Raw genomic sequence first — 25,131 nt, 5'->3', positions numbered from 1 at the left:
GGGGGGGGTATATGAACAGGATGGGGGAATATGAACAGGATGGGAGTATATGAGCAGGATGGATGGGGGGTATATCAATAGGATGGGGGTATATGAACAGGATGGGGGAATATGAGAAGGATAGGGGTATATGAGCAGAATGGGGGTATATGAGCAGGATGGGGGTTTATAGCAGGATCATATACAAGGCAGGAGGATCATTACCAGGATGGGGTACCTTAGTAGAGAATTTGGGGACATTACCCCCATAACAGTGTCAGCAGCAGATCCTCGCCCCATAACAGTGTGTCATGACCACATTTTTTTGCTTTAAGTTTTATTTTCCTATTTTCCTCCTCTAAAACCAGGGTGCGTCTTATAGTCCGGTGCGTCTTACAGTCCGAAAAATATGGTACATATACACACACACACAGTATTTTTTGCTTTATAAGACGCACCCTCAAATTTGGTGAAGGAAAAGATATATTTTTTTTAATGTTAAATGGGGTCAGTCTTATAATGCCAGTGTCCGTCTAACAAATCATATAGGGTATATCTCTTATAGCCCCCCCATCCTATAATTAGCCCCCTTAATCTGGATATGGCCCCCTTATATTGAATATAGCCCCCTTGTGCTGGTACATGTCCCCCTGTGCTGGCACACGTCTCCTATAGCTGGCACACGTCTCCTATAGCTGCCACACATCCAATACAGCTGGCATAGGTCTCCTATAGCTGGCACAAATCCCATACAGGTGGCACAGGTCTCCTATAGCTGGCACACATCCAATACTGCTGGCACAGGTCTCCTATAGCTGGCACACATCCATACAGCTGGCACAGGTCTCCTATAGCTGGGACACGTCCCCCTGTGTTAGATATGGCCCCCATGCTGCTGCCCATAGTAAAATAAACACTTTACTTTACCTTCTCCAGCGCTGTGATCCTTCGTGTCTCCCTCCGTGCTGCTGGGCTCCTGCACTTCCTGGTTCTCTGTGCCGGTCATGTCTGTGATCGGCACAGCAGAGTGACATGATCTCGGCGTGCCTGATCACAGCGGCAGCAGTGAGATTGGGGAGACACCGGGAGAGATGCTGGAGGAGGTAAGTAAAGCTTTTTTATTTTAGGATGGGCAGCAGCATGGGGCCATATCTAACACGGGGGAGGGGGGGCATGTGCGATCAAAGGGGGACGCAGGCAGATATAATATGTGCCGCTCCCCCAGCCCATCACCACGGTGTGGTTTCAGCACTACGGTGATAGACAGCGTCAGTGCATATTATATGAGCGGGAGCAGGAGATCTCCCGCTGCAGCCTTCACCAGCCTCCACCAGCACCGCTCCAGAGTTGCCCCCACCTTCCCTGGACCCGTATATTCGGATTATAAGACGCACCCCCTACTTTCCCCCAAAATTTGGGGGAACAAAAGTGCGTCTTATAAAGCGAAAAATACAGTATATATATTTTTTTTGTAGCTGTGCATACTGCAGTAAAAGTAAAATCAGACTGATTTATTCTTGAGGTCCGTACAATCATAGCAATACCAGATTTCTATAGGTTTTTTTTATGCTTTCCTGCTTTTACATAGTAAAAACTATAGTTTATAAAAAATAAATTTTTCTTTGCATCACCATATTCTGAAAGGGATAACTATTATTTTCCCTCAATGAACTATATTAGGACTTGTTTTTTATGGGATTGTTTGGCGCTTTCATGTATATAATTCTTTTTACAAATGACTTTGATGGCTTTTTATATGTCCGTAATGAAAAAGCCACATTTTGGTGTTTTTTTTTTCATTAAGTTTTATTATGATGTTTTCCCTATGGCGTAAATAACGTGCCAGCATTATACACAAGGATATTCTGAATGTGACAATTACAGCTATGCAGATTTTTGTTTATTTTCGTTGTAACGCAAACGCTGCCTTTTTCGTAACGAAAAGGCTTCCCCCCCCCTTTTTTTTTTCTTCACATTGAGCGCTGGTCTCATGCATTGCAGTACTCATGTACCATGGCAACAATCGGCACCCACGATGCCGCTCGTAGGGACAGATGCCATGGGACATCAGCTGTCATATAATCGTTAGGGTACAAAGCCAGCGTAAGAATCACGCCATTTAATGAACAAGCATTTTGCTGATTTGCTGGGGTTTTGCTGGCATGTTTACTCGGGCACATTAGTCTGGAATAAGCATTCCTACGTACATTAATTCTTCCATTATTTACTAATCTACATGGATCAAAATAGTTGGGACACCTAAATGTGGAATTCTAATGCACAATATAGCCTTAAAGGAAATCTGTCAGCAGGTTTTTGCTACCTTCTCTGAGAGCAGCATGATATAGGCAGAGATCATGAATCCAACATTGAATCACTTAGATTACTGGCTGCAGCCATTCTGACACAATCAGAATTTTTAGATTTAGCCATGTAGCCGAGTTGAGAGAGCTGCCCCCGCTCACACTAGGCTTTCCATACAGATTGTACATTTACAGTAACGTATCAACCAGAGGAGAGAGTATACCGGAGAGCCATGAGTGTATCATTGAAGTCCCGAGCAATAAGTCCTGCTGCTTAAACAAACATAGCAAGTAAACAGATCAGACTTTGACAAAACATGCATCCCTGAATTCTCTGTGTTAACCCTTGCAGCATGCAGTCTTCAGTTTACATAACAAAAACCTGTTGACAGATTCCCTTTAAAGGGGTATTTCCATCTCTAAGACCCTATACCAATATGTAGTAGGTGTAATAATAATAATAATATTCTTATTATTATTATTAATAATAAATAATAATATTAGCAAATACCACCAATTAAAATTGTAGTATATTTCTCCTGATTAGCTAAGTCGCTTACCCCTTGTGCAGAGCATTGTGACAGTTAATTGTAACTATGTAATGCCCTCCACATAAGGTAAGTAACATAGCTAATCAGAGATCTAACTATCCAATTAGAAATACTACATTTCTAATTGGAGGTATTTTGTAATACAGTGGAACCTTGGTTTACGAGAACAATCTGTTCTGGGAGTGTGCTTGTAAACCAAGTTACTTGTCTAAAAAAGCAAAATTTCCCATAGGAAATAATGTAAGCTCAGACAATTCCTTCCACAACTTGTTCAATGTCCCATCCTAGTCCCCTATTGTGCCACTCCACACACGCACACACATATTATGCTCACCTTACCTTCTGTTCCCTTGTCAGCCTTCTGGTTCTTGTAGTTTGCCGGTACAGGATGTGTATCGGGTAACCATCGCGACCGATGCCAGAGCTTCCACTGCCAGAGCGCTGACGTCAAAGGCAAGAGCCACTTGCCTCTGATTGGTCAGCGCGCTGCCTTTGAGAAGCGGTTGACAGCGGAAGTTCCTCCATCATGGCGATGGTTACCAGATACACATGCTGTACATTGCGGACTACAAGAACCAGGAGGCCGGCGAGGGAACAGAAGGTAAGGTGAGCATAATATGTGTTTGTGCGGACTGCAAGAGCGGGTCAGAGCACGGTGAAAGTACGAAACCGGAAGTGTGTGGTGAGTATTTGCTCGGACAGCAAAGCTTGCTCGTAAACGGAGTTAGAAATTTATAGCAAGCTTTGCTCGTATAGCGAAATACTCGCACACCAAGTTACTCGTAAACCTAGGTTCCACTGTATTAGTATTAATGCACCTACTACATATTGGCATAGAATTTTGGAGATGGGAATAACCTTTTAAAGTACCATATTTTTCGGATTATAAGAAGCACTTTTCCACCCAAAAATTTGGGAGGAAAATAAGGGGTGCGTCTTAAAATCCGAATACAGCTTACCGGAAATGAGGGGTGCGTCTTAAAATCCGAATACAGCTTACCGGGGTGCTGTTTGTGCGGCGACCGGGAGAGTTCTGGTGGCCAGGTGCCTGTGCCTGCGTGCAGGCATCCGGGTGCCTGTCGGTGCCGGATGCCTCTCTGTACGTGCGTGCAGGCAGGCAGCCGGGTGCCCGTCGGTGCCGGCTGCCTTTCTGTGCGTGCGTGCGGGCAGCCGGGTGCCTGTCGGTGCCGCCTGCCTCTCTGTGCTGTCGGGCGGGCGGCCTGCTCACTGTCACTCTGTGCGTGTGTGCTTTGGGCGGGTGGCTGTGTGGCAGGTGTCCCAGTGTGTCCGCGGTCCCAGTTTCAAATGATGGTGACGGAAGTCAGCGCGTGCGCAGATTGAGCTCTTGGATGAGAGCTCCATCTGCGCACGCGCCGCCCCAGGCGCCATCATTTGAAGCGGGACGGCGGACACACAGACACTTACTTCACCGGCCTGCTCCACCTGTCACCCGCCGCGGCTCCCACCACGGACACCGGCTGCGGCTGATGCCACTAACCCGCCGCGGCTGCCAGCACAACCTCTGCCTCCTGTGACCCCGCTTCACCACCACTGCTGCCCCCCCCCCCCCCCCCGGTAAGACAAAATCAGATTATAACACTAACCCCATATTTTTTTTTTTACCTTCTTTTAACTCTAAATTTGGGGTGCGTCTTATCCGGTGCGCCTTATAAAACGAAAAATACGGTAATTGCTTCTGAAGCCAATTTTGACCTCCCTGACAATGCCCGATTTTTTTTTCAAATCTGATGTATTAATTTCTGGGATCATTTTGGAATGCTTCTCCCAATCCTAAAAACAGTGAATGTTTTTTTCGTGACACTGAGGCGTTTACGATCATGATAAGATTTGCATATAGCTATGACAATATTGGAATTTTGGCAAAAATTTCCAATTTTCAAACTGTTCGAAGAGCATAAAATTCCCTGGATATCACACAAAATAGATAAAAAAACATCTACAATATGTATTTTCCATTTTTTTAGAATATTAAAAAGTGTTGAAAGTTTAGAGGCAATTTTATTTACATTTTGTATAAAGAACAAAATATTCATTTTTAAATTGACTGGAGGTAAAAATACCATATTTTTCGGATTATAAGACGCACTTTTCCTCCCAAAAATATGGGAGGAAAATGAGGGGTGAGTCTTAAAATCAGAATACAGCTTTACCTGGGGGTCCTGTCTGCGCGGCGATCGGGCGGCCGGGTGCCTGTGGCTGCGGGCAGCAGCCGGGTGCCTGTGCCTCCATGCGGGCGGCAGCCGGGTGCTTGTCAGTGCCGGCTGGGCGGGCAGCCTACTGGCTGCTACTCTGTGCATGCGGCTGTGCAGCAGGTTACCCTGTGTTACAGTGTGTCCGTGGTCCCAGTTTCAAATCATGGCGCCAGGAGCGGGCGCAGATGGAGCTCTTGGATGAGCGCTCCATCAGCGCATGCGCCGCTCCAGGCGCCATCATTTGAACCAGGACCGCGGACACTGGAACACTCACCGCACCGGCTTACTGCACCACTCACCCGCTGCTGCCGCCGCACCTGGATACCACGGACCCTGCCGCACCTGCATACCACTGCACCTGCCAGCACAACCTCTGCCTCCCGTGACCCCGCTTCACTACCACTGCTGCCCTCCTCAGGTAAGACAAAGCTTGAATATAAGACGGACCCCATTTTTATTTTTTTTTACCTTTTTTTATGTCGAAATTTGGGGTGCATCTTATAATCCGGTGCGTCTTATAAAGCGAAAAATACGGTAAGTCAGGAAACCCCCCCAAAGTGATACCATTTTAAAAACTTCAATACGCAATCAAAAATTGGATTCAGGAACCTGGTTCGCAAATACTTTCCACTAACATGTTGCTTTATCCTTAAATTTTTCATTTTCAGTGTGGAGAGAAAATGCACCCCCAAAATTAATCATGCAATTACCGTATTTTTCCTCCCAAAAATTTAGAAGGAAACTGAGGGGTGAGTCTTAAAATCCAAATGTAAGTAACCCAGGGGATGGTGAAGATAGGCACAATTGGCAGTGACTGCTGTGCGCTGTGCTTTGGGCGCTGCTCTGTGCAGGGGCTGTGGGCACTAGTCTGTATGGCAGGCGGCGCAGCTCTGTGTGGCGGGCGGTGAGTTACGGGCCGTTCTGAAGATGTCGGTGGTGAAGGCTTCAAATAATGGCGCCCAGAGTCGGCGCGTGCAGAGATGGAGCTCTCGGCTCAAGATCTCATCTGTGCATGTGCCGCATCCGATGCATTGATGTCCCAGCAGTGGACTTATGGAAAATGGTGCCCGGAAGTGGCGAGTGCGCAGATGAGATATTGGCTTGTTATTGAGTCAATAACTCAATCTGCACATTCGCCGACTCTGGCCGCCATTTTTTTGAAGCCTGCACCGGAGACATCTTCAGAATGGCCGGTGCCTCACTGCCCACAGCGAGCACCAGCACAGAACAGCGCCCACTGCCCCAGGACAGCACCAACGCTTGCAGTGATCATCTGCCCCCCCCCCTCCCCACAGCATCACCATACTCCAGCACCGCCCCTGCCCCCTGTGACACCCACTCCACCATCGCTGCTGACCACCACCACCAGTAAAACACTACCAGATTATAAAACGGACCCCATTTTTTTTCCACTTTTTTCTCTAAATTTGGGGTGAGTTTTATAACCCAGTGTGTCTTCTAAAACCAAAAATACATTACCCCTAAAAGTGGCGATATTACACATGTGGTTGGAATCTACCATTTGGACACATGGAAGTGTATGGACAAGTTATGCTACTTTACTTCTGAAGCACAAGTTTGGCTGAATTAGACTGGACAGTGTGTCGATTTAGCAGAGCCCCAAATGTAGCAAAAGATCAAAACCCACTCAAAAAATAATACCATTTTGGAAACTACACTCATCGAGGCGTTCAGTTAGAGGTGTGGTGAAGATTTTGAACTCACAGTTGCGTCACTAAAGCATATATCATTAGGATGCAAAAATTAACACATTTTTCCTTCCTGCTAAAATGTTGCAAATATTTCATTTTTACATGGAGCAGTACTAGAAAATAGACCCTACAACTTGCAAAGCAATCTCTCCCAAATGTGGTAATACCCCAGATGTGGTCAACATCTGTTTGCGCACATGGCAACTGTGTCATTTGACTCGTGGTGCACAAGTTGGAATAGATTGTGGATGCCATAATACATTTCCAGAGCCCCTGAAGTGCCAAAACAGAAAACCCCAAGAAGTGAATGCATTTTGGAAACTCCTCAAGGTATTCATCTAGGGGTGACCATTTTGAACCCTTATACAAGTATAAACCACAACATAAAACTAAGCACTCTTGACAGACATAATCATATACCTTTTCAATGCATCAGGAATAATATACTGCGTAAAGTCCTCAACGGATGGAGCAAAACACATGGTATCTTTTATCTTGATTTCGCAGGATTCAATGTGATCTTTAGAATTAAAGCGAACCACGTAAAATGGATGCGGAACAGGTCCAAAGATCTCAAATATCTGTAAAACATATTAAAAATATCAATCAGTGGCTGACTTTAAAAAGAGCCATAATATAGGTGGTACCAGAGACAATTCTCAGACAAATGGAATAAATGGACGGTATATCCAAAAACACATTGGCCACCTTCAGTAGGAGGATAGCAACGTAATCCAGGAGTATTCACTGTTACCACAAGTGAGGCAATTCCAGACCAAACACTTCTAAAGGCAGTCCAAAAAGTCAAAAATATCCACATAAACAAAGATACTCTGTGTACCCACAATAATACCAACTCAGTTGCATTCCTTTACTAATTATCTAGTGCATCAAGTAAGATACCAACTGAAGTAAACACCATTAAGTAATAATTTAGAGTAGGGATTCCCAACCTGAGGCTCAGGAGCCAAATATTGCTTGCAGGACCATGAGTGGCTGTCGGTCAAAGTGGTGCATTAGCACCAGGTCTAGAGCAAACAGCCATGAATAGCAGGTCTCCAGATGGTCTACTCACCCATCTCAAACATAGAATATCATATTTGCACATACTGTATCCTGACATAGGGGATTGAGAGAATAAGTACTAAACTGGACATAGGATGGTACTGCCAGATAGAGTAGGTGTTTAACCCCTTCACCTGAAGACTGTTTTCACCTTTCTGACTAGGACAAAATTTGACAATTCTGACCAGCATCACTTTATGTGGTTATAACTCAGGAACGCTTCAACATATCCTAGTGATTGAGTGTATTTTTTCGTATGGTACATTGTACTTTATGGTAGTGGTAAATGTTGGTGCATATTTTTTGCCTTCATTTGTGAAAATATCAGAATTTTGTGCAAAAGTCTGAACTTTGCATTTTTCAAACTTTTATGTCCTATAGACAGTTCTATCACACAAAAAAGTTAGAAAATAACATCTACTTTTTATCAACATTTTTGATACTTTTTTTTTATTTTTTAAACAAAGTTAGAAGGGTTAAAAGTTTATCAGCAATTTCTCATTTTTCCAACAAAATTTACAAGACCAATTATTTTTTAGGGAGCACATCACATTTGAAGTGACTTTGAGGGGCCTACGTGACAGAAAACATTCAAAAGTGGCACTATTAAAAGCAGAACCCCTCAGAGCTCAAAACCACATCCAAGAAGTTCATGAACTCTTCAGGTGGTTCACAAAAATTAAAGCAAATGTAGAAAGAAAGAAAAATAAAACTTTACCTTTCCCCCAAAAATGTTGCTTTATCCCCATATTTTGCATGTTTGAAAGGAGAAAATGGACAGTACAATTTTTTGTGTGATTTCTCCTGAGTACACAGATACCACATATGTGGTGGAAAACTACTGTTTAGGGGCATGGTAAGGCAGGGAAGAGAAGGAGCGCAATTTAGACTTTTGGAATGCAAAATTGTCTGGAACTGATAGCAAATGTCAAATTGTGTTTACAGAGCAGTCCGCTTCCTCCATCATTCTCTGGGTCTGCACTCAGACGTCCCAATACTGGGGCACGATGATGTCATCACTGCGAGCCTGGTGTGCTGAGATGTGCAGAGCTGAAGAACACACGCTAAGGAGACCAGTGGAGCAACAGAAGAAAGGAGGAATTTTTTTTTTCTTTTAAAAAAATAAATAAATAAATAAATGGAGAGTACACTGGCGGCAGATTATGGGGTGTGCATTATACTACATGGAGGACTATGTGGGTGCATTATAATATATGGAGGATTATGGGGGATGCATTATACTATTTGGAGGAGGACGGTGGTTCATGATAATATATGGAGAACTATGGTGCAGCAATATAAAATATATGAAGGACTAAACTGGCATTATAATATATGGAGAACTATGGGAATGCATTAAAATATATACAGCAATAAGGGGGTGCATTATAATACACCCGCGACATGACATGATGATAGGGCTCACATGGCCGGCAGTCAAAGGAGATTGTGCATCAGCACTGCTCTTTATAGTAAAGATGATCAGCTCCAAGTCTCCTAAGTACACTAGTAAAAAGTGAAAAAGAAAAAAAAAGTTTAATGTATGAAAAATAAAAAATAAAAAAAAACCACAAGTTCAAATCACCCCCTTTTGCACCTGGGGGGGGGAATCTGTCACACCCTTTGACCTTTTTAAGCTATTAATATGGGCATACAGGTAATAGGATGGTGAAAGTAGTCCTACCTGTATGCCTCATAGTAGATGCCTTGTTCCACAGATATTACTTTAGATTGTTACATGCACATTAGTCTACCAGGCTACTGGGCATTGTGCTTCGGCTACTGGGCAGTTGCTTCCCTGTAAGAAATCCCCGCCTCTGTGCTGCATTATCCTTCCTGTCACCTCCTCTCAGCGCCACGTCACAGCTGGCAAATGCCTCGCGTGTGCAGTAGTGTTCTTCAGCCTGTATTTATTCACTCCCCATTGAATCTACTGCACATGCACTGGCTAGTCAGCTCCACTTCCATTATCAGTGCGCTGTTCTAAGTTGTCCTACCAACTTCCTGCTTGCTTGCGGGCGGGCGGTTAGACAGACACACACACACACACAAACCTGGGCGATATTGCAGACAGGAAGTCGGGAGGATAACTTAGAACAGCACAAAATAAAAAATATGGAAACACGCCCATGGGTAAAGGGTTTAAAAGGAAGCGAACAACTATTTGGTGAAAAAGGTGATTTGTTTTCTTCTCTTGGATATCCATTACCTCTTATATATGCCTCATTACTGAAAAGTTTAGTAAACTATGCCTTTCAATACCAATGGAAGAAGGGTATATTGGCAACTACTCCCTGAACATGAGGACGCGATTGGCCTACTTAAGGGTAACGGGACCTTATGGAAGCATTTTCTGCACACGTAGAGAGGAAACAATATGTGACAACAGCTGCCAGTTATCTGGTGCTCCTCTGCAACATACATTCACAGTAATGGATGAGGTGACCTTTCATATCGGAATATTTTTCACTATGGGGCTGATGACAGGGAAGATATTATTACAGGGCTATAATTATTATTAACCTTCTATAGTAAGACCATGTAACAAACCATTTATCGATTTATAGAAGAAGGAAAACATAGAACACACAACATAGAACAGGTGTCAGTGCTGCCAAAGGTCAAATTAAGAAGGACTGGTGTAGCCTTATAAAATGTTCTTTAACTGCTAAAAAGAAAATTTTCCAAAGTATAAAGCCCAAACGTTTTAGACTGAAACTTGAGTTCTCACACTTGGCTGCTTCACTGTTTTTAGACGTGTTCATCAGTTGTCTCTATACCATGATTCACCCAAAATAAGACAGGATCTTATATTATTTTTGGCACAGAAAGATGTGCTGGGGCTTATTTTCAGGGGATATCTTATATTTTTATTGCTATACATTGCCCAACTGTGTTGCTGTAACCAATATGATGACTCATATTTTGCAAGTCTTCTGGCATGCTGGATATGATCTTTTGGGCTGATGATGGTAACTCACTAGTCAGCTTTAGGCCTCTTTCACACATCCGTGCAAAAACACACGTTTTGCACGATCCAGGGTGTAGGTGCGTACGTCCGTGTGTATGTTCAGCATGTGCTGTCAGTGTGCTATCCGTGTGACATCCGCATAGCACACGGACAGCATGAATTTTTATACTTACCTGTCCATAGTGCTGCCGTGTCTGGCACTACTGCTACTTCCGGTCCTCGGCGCAGTGAATATGCGATGAGCATAATGAGCTTGGGTCGGAAGCAAGTGACAGCAGTGGCAGACAGCAGTGCTGGAGAAGGCGAGTGTAGAAATTAATTTTATTTCACAGAAATATGGTTTTCTCCAGTACATGTCACACGGATCACATCCATGCTGTCTGTGTAACACCCATGATGCCGGAGAAAAACAGACATGTCTACGTGTGGAGAACACGGACACACGGTCCATGGGAAAACCCATTGATTTTAATGGGTCTACATGTGCCAGTGTCTCCGGTACGTCTGAAAACGGACATCACATGGACCGGAGACATGGATGTGTGAAGGGGGCCTTAATCAGTGCTTAAAGGTTCAATTAATATTGAAGATTGACCACAGGTTCTCAATCGCAATCCTGGCCATGGCCCTAAAATTTCAATGTTCTGTTGAGATTCACCAAGTTATCACTTTTGCCTTGTCATCAGATGCTCCATCATGCTGGAAGGAGTACTGTTCATCACCAAATTGCTCCTGGATTGTTGGGAAAAATGCTTCTGGGGGAAGTTGATACCATTCTTTATCGATGATCGTGCTTGTGATCTTGGGCAAAATTGTGGGTGAAACTACTGCCATGGATGAAAAGCAACATCAACACATGAATGGTCTTGGCATACTTTACAGTTGGCATGTCACAGGACTCATGGCAGCGCTCACAGCTTATTTTTCCTCAGCAGTCATTCTTTCAGAAGGTCAAAAAGTCTGAAGAGGGTTTTATCAGTAAAAAAAATATCTTTACCCCAGTTCTCTCTGCAGTCCAGTCCCTGTACTTCCTGCAGAATATTAGTCTATTTTCTTGGAAAGAAGCAGCTTCTTTGCTACCCTTTAGAGCAGGTCACCCTGCAAAAACCCTCACCTCACCATGCATGCAAATACACTAACATGCCTGCAGCAATTCCCAAGCTCTGCACGGATGCTGAACCAGTCATGCACCTGAATCCTCTACAGGAGACTATCCTGGCACATGTAAGCCTTATTCACATCACCTGAACCTCTCTGTTTGCTATGATGATCCGTTAGATGCTCAATTTAGGGACAATCGTACACACGGCAATGTCCTTTCCTGTAAAGCCTTTTTGATGTAAAGCAGTAATGTAATGTTTTTTTTTCTTTAAACCATGGTTAACCGAAGAAAGAAAAATGATTTCAACTGCCAGACCCTTTAAGAGAAAGTGATTTTGTCATAGAATTAAAAATGCACGACAGAGTGATATAACTTAATTTATTCTTTCTTCTGATTTAACCCCTTCACGACCGCGGGCAGTAAAATTACGTCCTATTTTAACGTGACTTAACGACCAGGGACGTAATTTTACGGCCTAAACTTCATTTGATTGCCGTGGCCATAGCAACGGCTTTCAAATGATGCCCGCTGCTGTTTCTTACAGCAGGGGACCTTTGCTTGACCCCAGGGGGGGTGGCATCACCACCCCCTATCGACGATCGATGTGATTGACTGTTCAAATCTGAACCGCCAACCACATCGTTCGCACTAATTTCGGCAAAAATAATGCCAGAATTACTGCGATACTGTGAGATCCGGCTATGATCTGCTCTAGCAGCTTCAACAAATCATAGCCGGAGCTCTAAAATGTCGCCCCCAGCCCCTGCAGCACTGATTGGAGCGATCGTGCTATGACGCGCAATCGCTCCAATCAGTGTGCAGTGGGGCGGTCTGATCTGCCGGTGGCCACCCTCCCCAGGCCTGTGCTGGCCTGCGAGCCCTCCCCCAACATGTCTGCAGCGTGCAGTGGCTGGTACTTGTGGTACCACGCCACCGCTGCTGCTGCCGCAGCTGAGGTCACCGCTCCTGCTGCATGTGAGTACTGTGCTCACCTTGCAGCCCGTGCGCGCTCCCGTGATGGCCCCTGCCCGTGTCCCCCTGCGATCTGCCCCCCCACGCCCTGATCTGCCTGCTCCCCCCGCGAACTGACTGCCTCCCCAATTATCTCTATTCTGCTTCTGCAGCTCCCTCTCCGGTCTCCCCCTCTGCTCTCCCCCCCTCCCCCTCTGTTCCCCCCCCCCCCCCCTCTGCTCTCCCCCTCTGCTCTTCTACCTGTCTTCACCGGGTCGTCCGAGGTCTTAACTGGCCCGATCACATCTGCCTCCATCGCTGGGTCCTTCCTGGGCATTCTGCTGATCTGCCCAACGTCCTGCCTGCTGCTCCTGTAAAGCTGTCCATCTCTCTGCCATCTGTTCCTCCTGCAGCTCTTCTGGTCAGTGATCCTCTGGGTACTGTGAGTATAACATTTTTTTTTTCTGTATCCCCTGTCCATTTTTACACCTCATCCGTCCGTGCGTCCCACCGAGCGCTGATCAGGGATGCAGATAACGTATCTGCATCCCTGCTCAATTTTTGGCGTGACTTTTTTCCGTATCCCCGACGCTTTTTATATCGCATCCGTCCGTGCGTCCTGCAGCGGCCGATCAGTGAACCGCGTCTGTGCGTTTGAAGAGTCAAATGGCGTTCCTTCTCTTCTGAGCCCTGCCATGCACCCAAACAATTACTTTCCAACACATATGAAGTATCTACGTACTCAGGAAAAATTGCCAAATACGAAAACTACCTGATTGATGCAAAAAATTTGTGGTTAAAAAAAAAAAAAAATTTTCACGGTTCAACGTTATCAACTTCTGTGGAGCCCCTGGGGGTACAAAGGGCTCACCAAATATCTAGATAAATTCCTTGAGGGGGTCTAGTTCCAAAATGGGGTAATTTGTGAGGGAGCCCCACTGTTTAGGCACCATAGAGGAGCTCCAATGATTCCAACCAATTTTGCGTACTCAGGAGAAATTGCACAATACGTTTTATGGTGCATTTTTTCCTGATACCCTTGTGGAAAAAAAAGCTACCTGGTTCAAGTGACAGTTTTGAGGTGAAAAAAAAATTGTATTCCTGGCTCAACATTATCAACTTCTGTGGAGCCCCTTGGGGCTCGCTAAACATCTAGATAAACTCCTTGAGGGGTCTAGTTTCCAAAATGGGGTCACTTGTGGGGGAGCTCCACTGTTTAGGCACTATAGGGGGTCTCCAAACGTGACATGGCGTCCGATAATGATTCCAACCAATTTTGCTGTCAAATGGCGTTCCTTCTCTTCTGAGCCCCGCCATGCACCCAAACAATTATTTTCCACCACATATGAGGTATCGCACTATAAATTTCATGGTGAATTTTTTCCTGATACCCTTGTGAAAAAAAAGCTACCTACTTGAAGCGTTTTGTGGTAAAAAAATTTTTTTTATTAAATAATAAAAATTATTTGAGGGCTCTAGTTTCCAAAATGGGGTCACTTGTGGGGGAGCTCCATTGTTTAGGCACCTCAGGGGGTCTTCAAACCCGACATGGCGTCCACTAATGAGTGCAGCTAAGTTTGCACTCAAAAATTCAAATGGGGCTCCTTGCCTTCCGAGCCATGCCGTGTGTCCAAACATTTGATTTCCACCACATATGAGGTATCTGCGTACTCAGGAGAAAATGTACAAGACATTTTATGGTGCATATTTTCCTGATACCCTTGTGAAAAAAAAAAGCTACCTAGGTGAAGCAACCGTTTTGTGGTAAAAATTTTTTTTTTTTCTTTTCACGGCTCAACGTTATAAAACTTCTGTGAAGGCCCCAGGTGTTCAAAGTGCACATCAAACATCTAGAAAAATTATTTGAGGGTTCTAGTTTCCAAAATGGGGTCACTTGTGGGGGAGCTCCATTGTTTAGGCACCTCAGGGGGTCTTCAAACCCGACATGGCATCCACTAATGAGTGCAGCTAAGTTTGCGTTCAAAAATTCAAATGGCGCTCCTTCCCTTTCGAGCTCTGCTATGCGCCCAAACAATTGATTTTTACCACATATGGAGTATCAGCGTACTCCGGAGAAAATGCACAATAAATTGTAGGGTGCACTTTCTCTTTTCTCCCTTGTAAAAATGAAAATTTTATGGCTAAAGTAACATTTTTGTGTTAAAAAGTAAAATTTTCATTTTTTCCTTCCACATTGCTTTGGTTCCTGTGAAGCACCTAAAGGGTTAATAAACTTCTTGGATGTGGTTTTGAGCAGTGTGAGGGGTGCAGTTTTTAGAATGGGGTCACTTTTGGGTATTTTCTGTCACCTCGGCCTCTCAAAGTCACTTCAAATGTGATGTGGTGCCTAAAAAAAAATTTTGTAAATTTTGTTGGAAAAATGAGAAATTTTTCTTTGACCCCTTCTAACTTCCTAACGAAAAAAAATTTTGTTTCGAAAATTGCGCTGATGGAAAGTAGACAAGTGGGAAAGTTTATTTATTAACTATTTTGTGTGACCTATGTCTCAGATTTATGGGCATAAATTTTCAAAGTTTGAAAATTGCGAAATTTTCATAATTTTCGCAAAATTTCCTAAATTTTCACAAATAAATTTACCACTGACATGAAGTACAATATGTCACGAAAAAACAATCTCAGAATCGCCAGGATCCGTTGAAGCGTTCCAGAGTTATAACCTGTCAAAGTGACACTGGTCAGAATTGCAAAAAATGGCCCGGTCATTAGGGTGTTTTAGTGGCCAGGGGTGAAGGGGTTAATGAAAATATCTCTAAAATTATGTAAGCAGGTCATTTTGTGGCAAAGCTGAAAATCAGTGCAAATGTTTTTTTGAGGGATTTAAATACATTTTCCTGGCAAGGAATGACTATGTAATTGCTTGCAATTCATGTGATCACACTTCATAAACACCTAAATTAATGCAAGCTATTCTAAGAATTGTAGCAGCAAACTTTATGAAAATCTAAATCTCAATCTTCAACTAATGTATAATAACATCTGATGTATATGCGGGACTTCAGATTCTCACCTTAATATATCATGACTGGGGGAAGAAGAATTGGGACATTGGTAAATAAAAAGGCCAATCATTTTGTTTTCAGGGGAGATTAGCCTCAGGAGTCTTGCAGCAGCTTTCTCCTAAATCTGACTGTTGTACGTATGCCTTCCACTGTCTCCTCTGCTCATATAGCCATTTTGTGTCCTCCTGCTTCTAAGAGGAAAGCCACAGTAGCCTAAACCATGCTTTACCTGGATTTCCTGTGCTCTAGTGTAAGAAAGGCTGGAGAGCAGTGGTTTAGATTTACTACTGCAGTTCCCATGCCATTGCGGCAGCCATCTTGGAAGTAGCAGGCATGGAAGGCCAGACTGGGAAGCAGGGCTGTGGCGTCGTGGAATCGGACATCATTTTGGTGGAGTCGGAGTCTGTATAAAATGCACCGACTCAAACTCCTAAAATATATAATAAATTGGGGCCAGTAGTGCAATGCAGAATGTGCTGAATAATTTTTTCATAGGAATTTGGGAAAAAGTTATGAAATGTCCTATAAATGTTTGTTCTAAGGCTACATTCACACAGCATTTTTGCTGCGTTTTTTGAGGATACGTTTGTCAGCTGCAAAAGCAGATCAGCTTTTTAAAAAACCGCATCACCTGAAAGGTTTTTGAGTTCATAAATAATGTTTTAAATAGCAAAAGCAGATTAGAAAAACGCCACAAACAGACATGCTCATTATTTGTGAGGATCCTTACAAAACGCTGTGTCTGATTGTCCTATCTTGAAACCCATTGCCTTTGCTGGGATGTTCAGAGTCACTGCATTTCACTGAATTATTTTGCCATCAATGTTCGATATGTTTGTAACAAGAAAGAAATGGTTAGTAAGACACTGGCAGTAAAAGATAGTAAAGCTCATCACAACAGGGTGGAAGGAATACGATCCAGCAGCACGTCCAGATAAATGATTAAAAAAACACTTATTTCAGAAAAAAAACTAAAAACCACATAGGTCAGATGAACATCCAGGTGGTAATTAAGAAGGGAATTTTGTTACTTACCGTAAATTCCTTTTCTTCTAGCTCTTATTGGGAGACCCAGACGATTGGGGTATAGCTACTGCCCTCCGGAGGCCACACAAAGCACTACACTAAAAAGTGCAAGGCCCCTCCCCCTCTGGCTATACCCCCCCGTGGTATCACGGGTTCTCCAGTTTTAGTGCCAAAGCAAGAAGGAGGAAGCCAATAACTGGTTTAAACAAATTAACTCCGAATAACGTCGGAGAACTGAAAAACCGTTCAACATGAACAACATGTGTACCCGCAAACAACCAAGAAATCCCGAAGGACAACAGGGCGGGTGCTGGGTCTCCCAATAAGAGCTAGAAGAAAAGGAATTTACGGTAAGTAACAAAATTCCCTTCTTCTTCAGCGCTCTATTGGGAGACCCAGACGATTGGGACGTCCAAAAGCTGTCCCTGGGTGGGTAAAGAGATACCTCATGTTAGAGCTGCAAAACAGCCCTCCCCTACGGGGATGTCACTGCCGCCTGCAGGACTCTTCTACCTAAGCTGGCATCCGCCGAAGCATAGGTATGCACCTGATAATGTTTGGTGAAAGTGTGCAGACTCGACCAGGTAGCTGCCTGGCACACCTGTTGAGCCGAAGCCTGGTGTCGTAGCGCCCAGGACGCACTCACGGCTCTGGTTGAATGGGCTTTCAGCCCTGAAAGAACCGGAAGCCCTGCAAAACGGTAGGCTTCCAGAATTGGTTCTTTGATCCATCGAGCCAGGGTGGCTTTAGAAGCCTGCAACCTCTTGCGCGTACCAGCGACAAGGGCATCGGAACGGCGTACGGGCGCCGTGCGTGAAATGTAGATTCTGAGTGCTCTCACCAGATCTAGCAAACGTAAATCATTCTCATACCGGTGAACCGGATGAGTGCAAAAGGACGGTAAGGAGATATCCTGATTAAGATGAAACGAGGATACTACCTTAGGGAGAAACTCCGGAATGATGCGCAGCACTACCTTGTCCTGGTGAAACACCAGGAAGGGAGCCTTGGATGACAGAGCTGCCAGCTCAGACACTCGCCGAAGCGATGTGATCGCAACGAGAAACGCCACCTTCTGTGACAGGCGAGAAAAGGAAACTTCCTTCAGAGGCTCGAAAGGCGGCTTCTGGAGAGCAACTAGAACCCTGTTAAGATCCCATGGATCCAACGGCCGCTTGTACGGGGGTACGATATGACAAACCCCCTGCGGGAACGTGCGCACCTTAGAAAGACGTGCTAGACGCTTCTGAAAAAACACGGATAGTGCTGAGACTTGCCCTTTGAGGGAGTCTAGCGACAAGCCCTTTTCTAACTCCTATTGTAGGAAGGAAAGAAAGATAGGCAATGCAAATGGCCAGGGAGACACTCCCTGAGTAGAGCACCAGATTAAGAAAACCTTCCACGTTCTGTGGTAGATCTTAGCAGACGTGGGCTTCCTAGCCTGTCTCCTGGTGGCAACGACCCCTTGGGATAATCCTGAAGACGCTAGGATCCAGGACACACAAGCCACACAGTCAGGTTCAGGGCCGCAGAATTCCGATGGAGAAAAACGGCCCTTGAGACAGTAAGTCTGGTCGGTCTGGTAGTGACCCCGGTCGGCCGACCGTGAGATGCCACAGATCCGGGTACCACGATCTCCTCGGCCAGTCTGGTGCGACGAGTATGACGCGGCTGCAATCGGATCTGATTTTTTCGCAGTACTCTGGGCAAGAGTGCCAGAGGTGGAAACACATATGTGAGCCGGAACTGCGACCAATCTTGCACTAAGGCGTCTGCCGCCAGAGCTCTGTGATCGCGCGATCGTGCCATAAATGCCGGGACCTCCGAGACGCCATTAGGTCGACGTCCGGCCCCCCCCCAGCGGCAACAGATTTCCTGAAACACGTCCGGGTGAAGGGACCATTCCCCCGCGTCCATGCCCTGGCGACTGAGGAAGCCCGCTTCCCAGTTTTCTACGCCCGGGATGTGAACTGCGGATATGGTGGATGCTGTGTCCTCCACCCACATGAGGATTCGCCGGACTTCCTGGAAGGCTGCTGACTGCGTGTCCCTCCTTGGTGGTTGATGTATGCCACCGCTGTGGAGATGTCCGACTGGATTCGGATCTGCTCCCTTCTAGCCACTTTTGGAAAGCTAATAGGGTAAGATACCCTGCCCCGATTTCCAGCACATCGAACTGAAGGGTGGACTCCTGCTGAGTCCACGTCCCCTGAGCCATGTGGCGGAGACAAACTGCTCCCCACCCTGACAGACTCGTATCTGTCGTGACCACTGCCCAGGATGGGGGCTATGGCAATGAGGTGGGAATAAGCCACTATTGCAGAGAGTCCTCGGCCGTCAGGGAAAGGGAGACTTCCCGTCCAGGGAGGTTGACTGCCCATCCCATTGGCCCCATTGCCGTTGGCGCAGATGAAACTGCGCAAAGAGAACTGCCTCGATGGCTGCCACCATCTTCCTTAGGAAGTGCATGAGGCGCCTTAAGGGGTGCGACTGGCCTTGAAGGAGAGACTGCACCTCTGTCCGCAGTGAACGCTGCTGGTTCAGCGGAAGCTTCACTATGGCTGATAGAGTATGAAACTCCATGCCGAGATACGTTAGTGATTGAGTCGGAGACAGATTTGACCTTGCCAAATTGATGATCCACCCGAAAGTCTGGAGAGTCTCCAGCGTAACATTCAGGCTGCGTTGGCATGCCTCGAGGGAGGTTGCTTTGACGAGTAGATCGTCCAAGTACGGAATCACGTCCGTGAGAGTGCAAGACTGCTACCACTGCTGCCATGACCTTGGTGCCCACCCGTGGGGCTGTCGCCAGACTAAATGGCAGAGCTACGAACAGAAGATGTTCGTCTCCTATCACAAAACGTAGAAAACGTTGGTGCTCCGTAGCAATTGGCACGTGGAGATAGGCATCTTTGATGTCTGTTGAGGCAAGGAAGTCTCCTCGAGACATTGAGGCAATGACGGATCGGAGGGATCCCATCCGGAACCGCCTGGCGTTCGCATGCTCGTTGAGCAGTTTCAGAACCAGAACAGGACGGAAGGAACCGTCCATTTTTGGAGCCACAAAGAGATTGGAGTACAAACCCTCGCCCTCGTTCCTGAGGGGGGACAGAGATCACCACTCCTTCTGCTCTTAGAGCGTCCACCGCCTGCAGCAGGGCATCTGCTCGGTGGAGAGGTGGGGCCGTTCTGAAGAATGGAGTCGGAGGACGAGAACAGAACACTGTCCTGTGCACGTGAGCACAATGTCCGTCACCCACCGGTCTGCCTCCTTCGCACACAAAGCTAAAACTGGAGAACCCGTGATACCACGGGGGGGGTATAGCCAGAGGGGGAGGGGCCTTGCACTTTTTAGTGTAGTGCTTTGTGTGGCCTCCGGAGGGCAGTAGCTATACCCCAATCGTCTGGGTCTCCCAATAGAGCGCTGAAGAAAAAACGTCTTACGCGGTTCAGGCCTTAGCGTCCCTTAGTCTAAGACTAAGGGCCGCTAAGGCCTGAAACGCAAAATGATACTTTAGGATTAGATGATCTTGCTGAAGCTGCTTCAAAACACTTTCATATTCATCACATGCGCTGCGTTGTGCACACGCTGCAGCTGGCAATAAGAGAGAGTCTGCAAGAGGGACCCCGGTTTCACACATCCGGCTTTTCGCCGGTTTGGCAGATGCGGCGCACTCCAGTACAGTGTATATAGTACAGTGGCAGCGCGACAAACGCCGGTCACATGCTTTCATGTGACCGGAGCATGTAACCCGGAGCATGTAACCCGGAAGTTGCGGCGCTGCCACTGTACTGTATCGCACTGTACTGGCGTGCGCCGCATCCACCAAACCAGCGAAAAGCCAGATGTGTGAAACTGGGCGGACATGCTGCAAATCTAATTGGAAAAGTGAGGAAGTCTGTTATTGCCGCCAGAACTCCTAAAATTGATTCCATCTTGAAGAGACGTGCTGGAAAAGGGGCAATTGTTGATCAAGCCACTCGGTGAGGCTTGACTGAACGATTGCTTGAACTAAAATCATTTCTAATAGATATGGTGAGCCCTCAAGTAACATTAACCCCTTCAGCCCCCGGGCACTTTCCGTTTTTGCGTTTTTGTTTTTTGCTCCCCTTCTTCTGAGAGGCGTAACATTTTTATTTTTCCATCAATCTTGCCATATGAGGGCTTGTTTTTTGCGGGACGAGTTGTACTTTTAAATGAAACCATAAGTTTTACCATATAGTGTACTGGAAAACGGCAAAAAAATTCCAAGTGCGGAAAAATTGCAAAAAAAGTGTGATTGTACAATAGTTTTTGGGATATTTTATTCACCGTGTTCACTATATGGTAAAACTGAGGTATCTATGTGATGCCTCAGGTCGGTGCGAGTTTGTAGACACCAAACATGTATAGGTTTACTTGTATCTAAGGGGTTAAAAAAAATTCACAAGTTTGTCCAATAAAAGTGGCGCACGTTTTGCGCCATTTTCCGAAACACGTAGCGTTCTTATTTTTAAGGATCTATGCCTCAGTGATGGCTTATTTTTTGCATCTCGAGCTGACGTTTATAATGGTACCATTTTTGCGCAGATGCTACGTTTTGATCGCCTGTTATTGCATTTTGCGTAAAACTTGCGGCGACCAAAAAACGTAATTTTGGCGTTTGGAATTTTTTTGCGACTACGCCGTTTACCAATCAGATTAATTGATTTTATATTTTGATAGATCGGGCATTTCTGAACGCGGCGATACCAAATATGTGTATATTTATTTATTTTTTAACCCTTTAATTTTCAATGGGGGGAAAGGGGGGTGATTTGAACTTTTAGGTTTTTTGTTTTTTTTTATTTTTTAAAACTTTTTTTTTTTACTTTTTTTTTTTATTTTACTAGTCCCCCTAGGGGGCTATAGCGATCAGCAATCCGATTGCTGATCGCTATCTGCTGATCACAGCAATACCGCTGTAATCAGCAGATTCAGTCACTTTGGTTTTCCCTCTGCTCTCGGCCGAGGGAAAATGAAAGTGAAACATCGTAGCAGCAGGCGTCATCACATGACCCTGTGCTACGATGGCAACCACCGATAGTCACGTGATAACACACGTGACTTCCGGTGGGGGCGGCGGTGAGTAACAAACATGGCCGCGCGCATTTAAATCTTGCTGCCAGACTTTGGTAGCAAGATTTAAGGGGTTAATGGCCGCGGGTGGAAGCGATTCCACCCGCGGCTAGCAGGCACACATGTCAGCTGTTGAAAACAGCTGATATGTGTGCCGATCCACGCCGCCTGCCCGCGGCAGGGGGCGGGGCTTAACGGGACACGATCCTGGACGGATAGATCCGTCCAAGGTCGTGAAGGGGTTAAATGAAGGTCAATGGACACAAGTGGCTGAATTGAAGGAATTGCTTGATCACCCATTTACCGTGACTAAAAAATTACAAGCTGAGGATTTAACTCCTGGCATTTTCATAAGGGAGTGGAAAAACTTGCTATTTTGCCTGTCCCAGAGAGGAGGTTTAATAGCAGATGGCATTTCTGCTTCAATGAAACGAAGAGAGACACAGCTATTGGAAAATAAAATTCTTCTGGCAGCTGTTTGTGGACCCAAGTCATCATATACTGCTTGATGATCAACAGCTTACAAAAGGAAAAGAAGTTTTGAGTGAGGTAGCAGTTAGGATGAGCGGCTACAGGACTGCCAGGCGGAAGAGGACTTGGGGCCTGACAGTGCTATTGCTGCCATATCTTCATGCTCATCAGATGAGGAGTTTAACCTTGACAAGTATTTGAATGACATGGAGCAGCAAAGTGTTGCCGCAAGGAAAAAGATTTCACTCCGTCTCCTATAGCAGCAGATTGACCAGATTTCAGTAAAAATTTTCACTTGCTCTCAAAGAAATAGAAAAATTCAATCGCTCATCAAAACTGACTGTGCATGAGGGAATTCCTTTATACCCGGAAATTGTTAGAGATGTTGCCCATGTGGTTACGGCTTTGTCTCCAACCCAAGTTACTGTAGAGAGGTTGTTCTCTAGCCTTAAAATTATTAGGTCAGATTTGAGGTCATCTGCGAAGGAGGATCTGATGGAGGCAATTCTATTTCTTACAACAAATTCATAGAGTGCACAAATGTTATTTAGGATGTTTTTGTTGAAAACTTTTTTTGCCACTTACATAGTGTATTACATAGTGTTATATATAACACTATATGCTATGTAATAAACTAAGTAAGTGGGAAAAAACAGTTTTCAACAAAAACATACTAAATAATAAAATTTAGTATATTGCTTATATTTAAGATATTTAACCTCATAACGACGGCCGTACGACTTAAAGCGGCGGCAAAACAGGGTACTTATTCTGTTCCGCCGCTTTAAAGCGGCGGACCGAAAAAACCCTGTAGCGCCAGGGCTGTGGAGTCGGAGTCGGAGTCGTGGAGTCGGAGTCGGAGCTCATTTTGGTGGAGTCGGAGTCGGAGTCGGTATAAAATGCACCGACTCCGACTCCTAAAATATATAATAAATTGGGGACAGGAGTGCAATGCAGAATGTGCTGAATATTTTACTAAATAATAACATTTAGTATAATGCTTATATTTAAGTGAAAAATTTATTGTAGTACAATGTGAACATCAGACATTTAATTGTTTTTATGATACAATAATCAAGATATTTGGATAGAACATAAAATATTTATTGGAATACAACTTTAGAACACAAAAAACTAATAAATTGTAAATATGTAATATATATATATATATATATATATATATATATATATATATATATATACACACACACAGTGTATATACACACACAAGATATATATGTAATCTACTGTATATTACATAGTGTATTACATATTTACAATTTATTACAGTTTTTTGTGTTCTAAAGTTGTATTCCAATAAATATATTTTATGTTCTATCCAAATATCTTGATTATCGTATCATAAAAATTATTAAATGTCTGATGTTCACATACACATATTCATGTACTACAATAAATTTTTCACCTAACTAAGCAATATATGTAGGAGTCGGAGCCGGAGTCGGAGTCGGAGCCGGAGTCGGAGCCGGAGTCGGAGTCGGTGCAAGAGAATTTGAGGAGTCGGAGTCGGAGTCGGAGTCGAAGGTTTGGCTTACCGACTCCACAGCCCTGTGTAGCGCCCCCCAGCGACCAAAAATCTCGGGGGTTTCAGCTACCGGGGGTAGCTGAGACCCCCCAGGTTATGAATCGGGGTGTTTTTTCTGGACCCCGTTAATGCGATCGCCGGTATACACCGTATACCGGCGACGACATTAAAAAAAAAAAAATGGCCGGTAAAATTGATTTATTTCTCATCTGACGTGATCAAACATGTCAGATGAGAAATAAATATGAGCCCTTAGTGCCCCCAAAGCCCCCGGTACCGGAGAAATCTATCCAACATCCTCCCCCCCTCCGGAAAATCCAAGATGGCGCCGCCGCGCGCTGAAAACTCCCGCCGCCGCCGGCTCTGCATTCATTTCCCTCCGATCTGAAATGATCAAACATTTCAGATCGGAGGGAAATGTCCTCCCCCTGACCCCTCCTCCGGTACACCGGAGATCTCTGGTCCCCGGAGCCCCCTCTGGGTCTCCAGAGCCGCCCCCCCTCCCCCCTCCGGAGCGTGGAAGATGGCGGCGCGCAGCGCACAGTAGCGCGCAGCCGCATTCATCCTGCTCTTTCTGCCGCATGTGACACGTCACATGCGGCAGAAAGTTGTCCCCAGGTCCCGCCGTCACCCCCAGTCACCCTCCCCAGCCCCCGGTTTTACGTGACCTGGCTGCTGGTGCTCCGTCCCCGCGATCACGCCGCCTCCTTCTTGAAAGCTGGCGGCGCATGCGCAGACAGCGGCTGTCAGCTGGATCCCTGCAAGCAGGGACGCTGACGTCGCTGCTGCACAGGCTGCTCCACTGTGGACCGGGGGAGAGTGAGTGCAGTAATCTGCAGCCACACTCCTCACATGGAGAGACTGCTGTTCTAGAAAATGGGGGGTACGTTCTGTGAGCGTGCCCCTCATATTCTAGAATGAGGTTACTGCAGGTCACTCTGCCCTAGGTTGGACCGGGGCAGTGTGAGTGCAGTATTCTCAGATTACTGCACCCACACTGCTCATGGAGAGCTTGCTCTTCCACAAAATGGGGGATACGTTCCCTGAACGTGCCCCCCATATTCTAGAAGGTCCAGAGTTGCCGAGGGACCTCCAAAATGGATTACAGCGACCGAAATTTATT

General features: G+C 45.4%; 1 protein-coding gene across 1 annotated transcript in view; it reads right to left on the bottom strand.

Moving 5' to 3' along the window:
- The window catches only part of NAF1 (nuclear assembly factor 1 ribonucleoprotein), a 109,801-nt gene that overhangs the window by 22,992 nt on the left and 61,678 nt on the right, over nucleotides 1-25,131 (bottom strand). Inside the window, exon 6 of the mRNA XM_075335197.1 lies at nucleotides 7,179-7,339. Within this exon, the coding sequence (XP_075191312.1) occupies nucleotides 7,179-7,339 (161 nt within the window). The remainder of the gene's footprint in view (nucleotides 1-7,178; nucleotides 7,340-25,131) is intronic.

The sequence above is a fragment of the Anomaloglossus baeobatrachus genome, chromosome 1 (genome assembly GCF_048569485.1).
Source record: "Anomaloglossus baeobatrachus isolate aAnoBae1 chromosome 1, aAnoBae1.hap1, whole genome shotgun sequence".
In the NCBI taxonomy this organism is placed as follows: Eukaryota; Metazoa; Chordata; class Amphibia; order Anura; family Aromobatidae; genus Anomaloglossus; species Anomaloglossus baeobatrachus.
The sequence above is the reverse complement of the archived record's forward strand: the minus strand, read 5'-3'. Positions and strand labels throughout refer to the sequence as shown.